This window comes from Poecilia latipinna, unplaced genomic scaffold (genome assembly GCF_001443285.1).
Source record: "Poecilia latipinna isolate Pla-1442-1.1 unplaced genomic scaffold, P_latipinna-1.0 Scaffold936, whole genome shotgun sequence".
Lineage (NCBI taxonomy): Eukaryota > Metazoa > Chordata > Actinopteri > Cyprinodontiformes > Poeciliidae > Poecilia > Poecilia latipinna.
The window spans coordinates 122,617-133,412 of NW_015113552.1; the positions used below are offsets into that span (position 1 = coordinate 122,617).

At 47.2% G+C, this 10,796-nt stretch overlaps 2 protein-coding genes across 3 annotated transcripts in view; both read right to left on the reverse strand.

Moving 5' to 3' along the window:
- The window catches only part of LOC106957778 (inactive ubiquitin carboxyl-terminal hydrolase 54-like), a 15,449-nt gene extending 5,195 nt beyond the window's left edge, over positions 1-10,254 (reverse strand). Inside the window, exons 1-2 of one of the 2 annotated variants that reach the window (XM_015049248.1) lie at positions 10,052-10,254; positions 424-886 (exon numbers count right to left, since the gene is read on the reverse strand). In XM_015049248.1, coding sequence (XP_014904734.1) covers positions 424-573 — 150 coding nt within the window. In that variant the 5' untranslated portion in view covers positions 574-886; positions 10,052-10,254. Of the gene's footprint in view, positions 1-423; positions 887-5,416; positions 5,830-10,051 lie in introns of those variants that run through there. The other variant, XM_015049247.1, reaches the window with a different exon arrangement.
- The window catches only part of prorsd1 (prolyl-tRNA synthetase domain containing 1), a 17,131-nt gene continuing 11,266 nt past the window's right edge, over positions 4,932-10,796 (reverse strand). The window contains exon 5 of the mRNA XM_015049250.1: positions 4,932-4,973. The gene's annotated coding sequence lies outside the window, so the exon portion shown is untranslated. The remainder of the gene's footprint in view (positions 4,974-10,796) is intronic.

A 10,796-nucleotide genomic window follows, 5' to 3' on the forward strand; every position in this document is an offset into this window, starting at 1 on the left:
GTGTGTGTGAGTGTGTGTGTGTGTCTCAGTGTGTGTGTGTGTATGTCTCAGTGTGTGTGTCTCAGTGTGTTTCAGGGTGTTTCAGTGTGTCTCTGTGTGTGTGTGTGTGTGTGTGTGTGTGTGTGTGTGTCTGTGTGTGTGTGTCTCTGTGTGTGTGTCTCTGTGTGTCTCAGTGTGTGTGTGTGTGTGTGTGTGTGTGGGTGTGTGTGTGTGTGTGTGTGTGTGTGTGTGTGTCTCAGTGTGTGTGTGTGTATGTCTTAGTGTGTGTGTCTCAGTGTGGTTTCAGGGTGTTTCTGTGTGTGTGTGTGTGTCTCTGTGTGTGTGTCTCTGTGTGTGTGTCTCTGTGTGTGTGTCTCTGTGTGGTTTCAGGGTGTCTCTGTGTGTGTGTGTGTGTGTTTCTGTGTGTGTGTGTGTGTGTGGTACCTGCAGGGCGCTGTTCAGGAAGCAGCTGTTCTGACCCGGCTCGTTGCTCAGCCCCTTACTGGGAGCGATGGACGCCATGGTGTGCGCCGCCACCACTCCCTGTGTGCCTCCGCCGCCTCCCGATGCAAAGTAGTTCCTCTTCCAGGACATGCTCCTCCGTCTGCTGTGGCCCGGCCCGTATCAACTTCCTGGTTCTCCGGTCCAGGGATCCATCTGCTCCGGACCGGAGGACGCAGGCGAGGAAAACTCCCGGACAAACCCCCAAAAATCAGCTTTTATCAAAGTTTTCTCCTGTTTTACCACAAAAACATCAAAAATAAAAACAATCAGGAGACGTAGTTCAGCTCCAGCAGCTCAGGCTTCCACTGAGGATTCAAGGAATGGTTGTATTTCCCAAATCTGACACTTTGAAAGGCAGGCCAGGGGTCAAAGGTCAGCGGAGGCGTCTGGGGATGGCACAGATCTGCAGGAGAAGAAGAAAGAGCTGATCATCCCGGAATAACAAGATTCCTAAACAAACATTCCTGTTTCTCTCCCTGAAACTGAGAAAATCCCAATACTACACCAAGCTGACGGGCCGGATCAGAACCTGTAGGCCGGGCCAGGGAGCCAGAACCAGCAGATACAGTCTGATCTGAATCAGAGCCCGGCCCGGTTCTGAACGCTGACGCAGCAGGAACTGAGGCTCCAGCTCCCAGTAATGACAGAGGAAAACCCAGAATTACTGGTTCAGACGGTGCGTCACTGCAGCCGTCTGGTCCAGTTCCACCAACTGGGTCAGAACCTGCTGGGACCAGACTGTGACTCAGAACCACATGGTAGAACCGAAGGGGTTCTGAATGAACCACCCAGGGAGCTGGTTCTGAGACGCTCAGGGAGTCAGAGGATTAAGGAGCGCTTGTTTACTACACCAGCAGCCAGACAGACTCCACCCGGACTGGACCCGGCTGAAACCGCCAGGCGGTTCTGTCTGCCACCAGGCGGTGCCACTGAGGGGATTCCTGCTGGGAATCAGGGGCGGCAAACCATCGGATCAGCTGATCAGACTGAGGGATTACAGAGTCTGAGTGGAGCTGGGTTCTGGAGCCCACCGACCCGTCAGGCCCGGTTCTGACAGCAGCTGGAGGTAAAACCTCAGACTGCGGAAGAAACCTCTCAGAATCATCTGTATTCACTAATTATAAACCTTTGACCTTTGACCTGCTTTCACCCTCCAGATTGATCCCAGCAGTCTGGGGAAAGTTAGTTAGATGGAAGAACTTTTTGACCAAATACTGAGGAGACGGATGGAGACTTTTATTGTTCAGTGACCCTGGTGGTTTGTTCATGTCTGTTTTCAAAGTTAGCAACAACGCTAACACAAACGTAGCTCAACTGTTAGCGGATTAGCAGACTGTGTCCACCGCCGACAGAATAAAGCATGTCTGATCCTGGAGGCCGGGTCCAGGTCCGGCCCTCAGCATGTCAGCTGCAGCAGCCACCACCGTGCCTCCTCTATGAACAGCCAGGACGTTTCTCCTCAATCCAACGCTTCCTGGATAATTTGGGTGGATTTAATCCAGACTCATCCTCAGAATAACCAACTTCATATTAACGAAGGAGGAAACAGAAACCAGCAGATCGACCTGCAGGGCAGTGACCTCTGCAGGTCGGGGGTCGTCTTGGCGACGCTGCAGCCTATTTGGTGTAAAACTGGTTATGCAACATAGCCGCAACACACACGCACGCACACACACACACACACACACACACACACACACACCTCTATAATCAGCTCTCATTTAGCCGGCTGGTTTGGCACCTCCAGGCCCACTGGGCTGCTAGAGGCCCGGCAGCAACTGGGAGCTCTGGGAGGACTGGGAGGAGGCCAGCAGGGCCATGGATCAAGGTTCTGGCAGCTGGAGTGGTACCAACTGGACTGGTTCTGTAAGACCCAATCAGCCAGACTCTACTGCTGCAGAACCAGAGATAATCACAGGAAAACACAGAACCCAGCAAGGTTCTACTGGACCCACCAGAACCCATTAGAACCCATCAGAACCCAGGGTGTTCCTGACTTCCTTATCCTGATACCCTGATGATTTATGGAGAATCTGATTGGACAGAGACGGACCAATCAGATCAGCCTGACCTGCAGCTTCTGAAAACGGAACTCTATTTTCCAACAGTCAGCGAACGCATCACAGCCGCCACAATCCTCCTCAGCAACGTTGTCAGATCTGAAGTTCTGAAGGTCCAATCGGATCCGTGTTTAAGCACCAGGCCAGAAATCTGGACAAAGATCCTGAAGGAAGAACCTCTGGTTCTGGTCTGAACAGCCAGAGCTGCTTCAGAACCTCTGGTACCGTTTTTTTTCTTCACTTTGTAACATTTGTTTAAAAGTTGCTATAAATTAAAGTATCATCATGAGGGTGACGACAGGAACCCGGTTCTGGCCGGTAACTGGGTCCGGTCCATTTAAACCCACGGCAGACGACCGGACCACGGAGCGTCGGTGAAGACGGAGCCGCTGACCCGTTTGACTCGGTCTGCAGGATGATTCTGGGCTCAGTTCCATCAGCAGGCAGCCACCTTCAGCGGCGCGGTCCAAAAATAACTCTGGAAGCGGATCAATTTGATCCTGATGTTCCAGAACCAGGAACGGTTCTACTGGATCCAGAAAACCGGAGTGCTCCATGTGTAAAGCACGGTGGAGGCTGCGTCATGCTGTGGGACTGGCACTTCCTGGAGTTCTAAACACAAACCAGTACAGTCCAAATGGACCAACCAGAACCTCAGCTGGCTGGTCCGTTCTGGTTCGTTAGCTTCCAATAAATAAATTTTTTCCAGATAAATTCTAAACTTTAGCTGAATAAACTTCAACGTTTATCGTTTACATTCATGAATGTCTACACAGATGCTGTTTAAATTAAATCTGTTTACGCAGCATTTTCATTTCCTCTCCTCACATGTGGCAAATGATGCTTATTCTGTACCCAGAATGCATCTCTGCTACAGCCTGTAGTGGAAATCAACATGGCTGAATTTAGCGCTTTAGCATTAGCTTCTCCTAAACACCATGTTGGAATAGCACTTTAGCATTAGCATAACTACGATTTTTAGAGCAGCTAATATTGTAGCTAGCGGTGCCAGGCGCTGGTTGTGATTCTCAGAGAGAAATCCAACCGGGTCACAATCAGTCCGGTCCAGTCAGAACTTTACAGAATATTTGGACATTATGAAAAATCAAAGCCACATCCTGTTGGTTCTGTACGGCAACCAGCAGGTCCAACTGAGCAGCAAACGCATAAAACAGGGTGTCCAAAGTGGGTCCTGGAGGCCCAAAGTGGGTCCTGGAGGCCCAAAGTGGGTCCTGGAGGCCCGGCATCCTGCATGTTTTAGTCTCTCCCTGGTTTTACACACCTCCATCAAATGATGCTCATTAGAGGCCTGAGAGGAACATTGACTTGCTGAGGAGGTTGTTCCAACCACCAGGGAGAGAAATAAAACATGCAGGATGCCGGGCCTCCAGGACCCACTTTGGGCCTCCAGGACCCACTTTGGGCCTCCAGGACCCACTTTGGGCCTCCCTGGCATAAACGAAGCAAACTCAAACACAGAAATACAAGAGAAAAATGCTGCAGATACAAACATCGAGTATCAAACACTGTAAACTTTCTCCACAGAACGTAAATCCTCCAGGCCACCAGGGGGAGTCGACCTTCAGTGAAGATGGGCAGACCAGATACCTGAAGGGCACCGTAGTTCTGGAGAACCAGGTTCTGATCCGATCTTTTGTCTGAGCTCCACCTGAACAGAACCTGGACGTGTAAACACATCAGAACCAGATCCAAAGTTCTGGTTTCACTTTAATAATCTGGGAGGAGCTGCTCTTCCTCCTCCTCCTCTTCCTCATGGTTCTGCTGCTGACCCGGATGTTTCAGAACCGGTCCAGTCAGAATCTTCTCTCTGCCTCAGGCGTTAGTTTTTACTGATTGACAGGATCCAGAACCGGATCCAGAACCAGGGTTCTGTTCTGGTCCGGACAGCTGGAGTCTCCTCAGTGTTAAAGCACGGCGGTGGCAGCATCATAGCTGGGAGCATCAGAACCAGCTGGTTCTGGTCCAGATCAAGTCCAATGGAGAAGAGCTGAGCAGTCAGTATGTTACCAGCTGAACGGGTCGATCAGAACCAGCTTCTGGCACCAGAGTGAAAACATCCAGAACTTCATTAATGGGCCCAGTAACACCAGAACCCACGGGCCTTAATGCTGGAGCTCTGACCCAATAGAACCAGGCTGGGTCGGATTCACCAGAGCCAATGAAGCAGAACTCTCCTGGTCCGAGCAGAACCCGGTCATGGTTCTGGTTTGAGTTGTAATTGATCTGGACCGGGCCTTCCAGAACCTCAGCAGCTTTGGGTTCAGGATGAGTCCAGAACCTTCAGAACCGGTTCTGGTCTCCTTCCTCAGCTTTCAGGAAAGTTCTGCTCAGATCAGAACTTTCTGGTGGAACACAACAGAAACTTTGTTCCAGTCGTAGCAGAACCAGAACCGGGTCCAGAACCAGAACCAGGTCGGTGTGGGAACGGCTCCTCTTGCTGTTCCCGGTGGGAATCATCCACAGCCGGGAGTCCAGAACCCACGAACCAACCCGGACGGTTCTCATCAAACCCGAACCATCCGGATCCCTCAGTGCCGAACCCGACCCGGACCCGGGCTGAGCAGAACCGGCCGAACCGCAGCGTGAAGCGGCAGTTTTCCAGCCGGAGTCCGGAGCGGGAAGCATGACATCACTTCCAGCAAACTTCAGGGAACAAAGAGCCCGGAGCGGACCGGAACCGGGCCGGAACCGAGCCCGACCAGCACCGCAGGCCGGGATAAGGCCGAACCGGAGAGGATCGCAGCTCCAGAATCGGAACCGGACTGCGGAGCAGCGACAGCTCCTTGCCAAAGCATCACAGCGAGCAGGACGCGGTCAGAACCGGAACACCGAGGTTCGGCGGAGCGGCTCACCTGCGGCCGGAGGGGGAGACCTTCACCCGGCCAGGATGCGGGGCAGCCCGGGGCCGGACGGCAGAGTGGACCCGGACAGGACGGACCGGACCGGACCGGAGCGGAGCGGCGGGTATTGTGCTGAACGGAGGGGGCGGAGTTACTACCTGCAGCACGGGCACGCGCACAGCCCGGCGCGGGCACGGCCGGGAGCGCGCCTGCCTGTGCGCGTGAGGGGGGCAGGGACCCAGCGGACCCGGTTGACCCGGTCCATTTAGGTTCTGGTGGGTCCAGGTGAGATAACCTTCAGGTTTCTGATCGGATGAAACTTTCTGCTTTGTGACGTCATAATTTCCCATCAACATCCCATAATAGAACCTGGATCCGCTTTGTTAAAGTTTGATGCTTTTCTTCTTGTTAAAACCTAAAACCAGAAATAAAAAGTTCAGGAAGAATGAGCCGGTGGTTCTGAAGGCTGCAGAGCTGCGGCCTAGTCAAAGTCCAGGAGTAGAGAAACACGATGGAAACCAGCTGGGATTATTTCCTTATGAGGGAATACATTCAGATAAACGTTTTAAATAAATCAGATCAAAATTTTTGTTTTTCTGGAATCAGTTTTTGTTGTTGTTTCCAGTAAATTTAAATATTTTTTTATTTATTTTTTTTGCTTTGAATTTTCACTTTAAATTAGATAATTTAAGATATTTTATCAATTTCCAGTTACATTTCTTTACTTTCTGCCTGTTTAATAAATCTGTTTCTACATTTCCTTGCTTTTTATTTTCATGTTTATTATTCCTGCAACACAAACATTTGCATAGAGAAAGACGATTACAGGGGAATAAAAATAAATTTAATTTTTAACCAACCAAGGAGCAAAAAGTCCCAGTGAAAAAAAATCTAAAAATATGATTTAATTATTTTATTTTATTGTCTTCTATTTATTCTCCTTTAATTATATAAATTTATAACCAAATATAAAAAACACAAATCAAAAGTGGAATTATTCTGAGTTATTTTCTCCCTCAGCAGCAGGTTGGACCGGGTCGACCCGTCAGAACCGTTTGGACCTGGATCGCCGCTGTGAGCTGACCGAGCAGCCAGCGGCTCTGAGTATTGATCAGGTTATTGATCCGGTAGAAGCAGTGAGCATCGATCCGGCAGCTGGGGACCGACGCAGCTCCCTGCTGACTCGTTGGTTCTGATCCTGACCCGTTTACTACAAACAGAACACACTGCGGTTCTGCTGCAGACCCAAAACACAGCAACCCAGACGGAGTCAGGAGGAACCGGGCCCTGGGCCGAGCTGGATGAAGAGGCCCCACATCAGATCTCTTTGTTGGGTTTGGTCTCGGTTCTGACATGAAGAGCTCTGGTTCTGGTTCTGATGCTTTAATCGGTTCAGATTCTCTGTTTATTTCTTTCTGATTTTCTTATAAAATATTCAGCTTGTATCTGAGCAGAACATTTATTCTTTGAAGCACTGCTAGCCAAAAGGTTAGCTACGCTAACCATAAAGTATTCAGCATTAGCTATGCTAACACTAAGTCACTACACTAACACGGCATTTAGCAGAAGCTAATGCTAAACCACTAAATTAAACCATGTTGAAAAATCAAAACAATTATCTGTAATTTTTTTATGCATCATTTAATTAACGGCTCTGGTTGTTTGCTCATGTAAACGATGTATTCTGTATATTTCTTCCATTTGTTTGTCACATCCTCAAAGTTTCTAGAAAAAAGTGAAAGGAGGCAAGGAGAGGAAATGAAACAGACTTCAAACCTTTCAAAATAAGAGCATAGACATAAACAACACAGATGTTGAAATTTATTCAACTGAAAGTTAAAAAAAAATCTGCTGTGTAAATTTAGAATTTATCAGGGAAGCTAAGTGCGCTAAAGTTTCGACAGCATTAGCAAAAATGCTAAAATTAGCTCCAGCATTAGCGCAGTCAGTGAGACGTTTACTCTGAGCTGCTCCTCTGGTTCTGATCATAAAACAAACAGGAACTTTTAGTCACTGTAGAACAACCAGGACCCGTCTCATCTGGTTCTGCAGCATTCGGGTCATCAGAACCCTCCAGAACCAGATGTCTGCTGCAGCAGCAGCTCTGGGTTTGGGTGGAGATCTCATCTGAACCGCAGCTCAGAACCTCAAACATTCCTCCTCCGCCTGGCTTCTATTAAACCGGGTCCAACCGGGTCCAACCGGTTCAGACGGGCTCAGGCTTTTAAACAGCCGGGTTCTGCTCATAAAGAACCGAGACCTTTAGACTCTTCTGGGTTTAGCAGCAGCTGAAGGTTCTGGTTCTGAGTTTATAAAGATCTACAGCTTTCAGGCCCAGAGTCACATTAAAACACTAAATCAGAACAGGTTCTGATGGGGTTCTGATGGGGTTCTGATGATCTGTTCAGGTTAAAAACTTCTGACTAGCTCAGAACCAGAACCAGAGTCGGGTCAGAATCGTCCTGCTTCCTGTTTCCTGCTGTGGAAAACAACCCGCCTGTTTTCAGCTCCTGTTGGGTCGGTCCGCTGAGCCGGGTCAGAACCACTCTGGACCTTATCTCTGCAAGCAGAACCGGGCCTGAGCAGTTCCAGTTCCTGCTCTGGTTCAGCAGAACAAACAGAACCGGTCCAGATGGAGGCCGACGTTCTGATGCAGGGTTTTATTCCTCTAATGGGAATAAACGGCCACACAGAGGTCAAAGGTCACTGATGTTTTCCTCCAAACAAAATCTGATTTGTCATATCAGATTTTTAAGGGTTTTAAGTTAATATTGTATTAATTTTAAAGTGTCTTAATAAACAGAACCATGTTAAAATAATGTTTATTATTTTTGGTTCTGGAGACACTTTGTGGGCGGGGCTTAATTTATAATCATTTGAAAAGAAAAAACTTGAAAACTGATTAAAAGCTTGTTGATGTTTCTAATTATTACATTCATTTGTTCTCTGTTGATTTATTTCTAATCAAATTTTCCAGTTTTTTGTGATTCCACTGAAATTAAAAAATTATCTGAATTTTTTCTAATGCATAATTAGAAAAAGAATAATATTCAGAGTTTATTGGAAATTTTCCTAAAGATGGAAAACTCAACCAGAAACAGCTGGTCGAGTTTCAATGATGATCAGAGGAGGAGAACCATGACGAGTTTGGTTGAACCAGCTGAACATTAAACATCCTGTCAGGTGACACACACACACCTGTGAGTGTGTGTGTGTCCTGCATGACATCACCTCTGTTATCCCATATCACATCCCAGCTGTTTACTCTAGCAGTCATATGATGATGACACACACACACACACACACACACACACAGAGCCATAACAGTTTGTTCTCAGCTCCAACTCGCTGCAGCTCATTCTCACAGCCGGCCCTAGGCATACATAGACTAGTGGCCCTATCAGGAGTTTGAACCAGAGATCTTAAAGGTTTATTTTTATTTAAATTACATTTCATTTAGCAAAGATCAATGAAAATATTTTAATAGTTTAAAGATTTAAAGGAACAGTAGTGTATGTTTTTCTGCCACTCTAATTGCTGCTGGCTCGTCAGAAGGAGCTGAGTGGGGGAGGAGCTGTGCCTCGAAGGCGGGGCTATGTCCACCCAGGCGTTTAGCACAGCTGAATGGTTGCCATGGAGACTGGAAGATTCCTCATGAAAGAGTCAAAGCAGCTCCAGAACACAATGTTATCAACATGTTTGTTCGTGTTAGTTTTGGATTCTTCTGTGAACCTCATTCAGTCTTTATTTGTTGTGTTGTTGCCTGTTGCTCAATAAAGTTTATTGAAAAAAAGAGGGAGGAAATGGAACTGCAGCTTAAACAGACTTCAAAATAAGAGCATGAATATAAACGTGTAGCTACTTGAAGGATTCTTATCAGTTAATAACCAGAACGGATGTCAGCTGGATATTTACAAAACAACAAAATAAATCATCGCTTTAGAAATTTATCCAGAAAATTAATTTAGAGCTATCCAAATTAAAAGTTAGCAAGACGCTAAGCAAAAAATATTTCTTCATCTATTAGCAGGAAAGCTAACAGACGATGAGCCTCCACTCATCAGCACTGCTCTGGTTTTATTAGCTAACAGGTGTTAGCCTTTTGTTTTGGTTTAAATATTTTATAAAAGTTATTATCTGATGATATCATCAGCATGAAGCGACTCTGAGGCAAAAACTGAAGTTAAAATTACACGAACATTTTTAATGCTGGAAATATTAAAAACAACAGCCTGAGTTTTTAAATATTGCAGCCTGAAGTTAATGTGATTAAACTGGACTAAATCTGTTTCCTGATTAATGAAAGCAGAACCAGTTTATCAATCCGAGATAAAACTTTATTTATCTTAAATGTTCTGCAGGAAGGAAACATTTACTGAGCTTATCCGGTTCTGGAAGATTTAATCATAAAATCAGTTTAAACTAGAGATTATCTCAGATTTAAAAACTTTACTGTTAAAATTTGATCTAAATATTTATAAACTGAATCAAACAGAAGTTAAAACCTCTGATGGAGTTTTTTAAAGCCTCTATTTGCCTCATCTGGCTCTGATCGATGCCGCCAGAGAGAAACTTCACCTGAGTCTCCATCTGATCCGGACCTCCAGAACGGCAGAACGTTCCTTTAACGGCCCGAGACCGGCTCACCTTCACGCGGCCTGCTGCTCCTCCTGCTGGGCCTCCTTCCTCCTCCTCCTCTTCCTCCCTGCAGGAGACTCAGCCAGGAATGACATCATCCTGCCAGCAGCACACCTGTTTCCTCCTCCTGCCGCCGGCCACTTCCTGGATCTCTTAAAGGGCCAGCAGCAGCGCCAGGACAACAGGTGGAAGGGCAGAACCGGACCAGAACCGAACCAGAACCGGACCAGAACAAAAACAAACCCTTACAATGAAAAATGCACATGTGGTTCACACATATTTTCACATGTGAAAACACATCAGAACCGGAGCGTGTGAAAAAACCCTTGGAACCTGCAGGCCACCGTCATTCAGCTGCTAATTTTATCCAACAATGCAACAATACACAGCCTCATTAGCCATGCACACACACACACACACACAGAGCCACACACACACACACACACACACACACACACACAGACCCAGACACACACACACACAGAGCCACACACATACACACACACACACACACACAGACACACACACACAGAGCCACACACATACACACACACACACACACCCAGAGCCACACACATACACACACACACATACACACACACAGACACACACACACAGACACACACACACAGACCCAGACACACACACACACACACAGAGACACACACATACACACACACACACACACAGACACAGACACACACACACAGACACACACACACAGACCCAGACACACACACCAACACACACACAC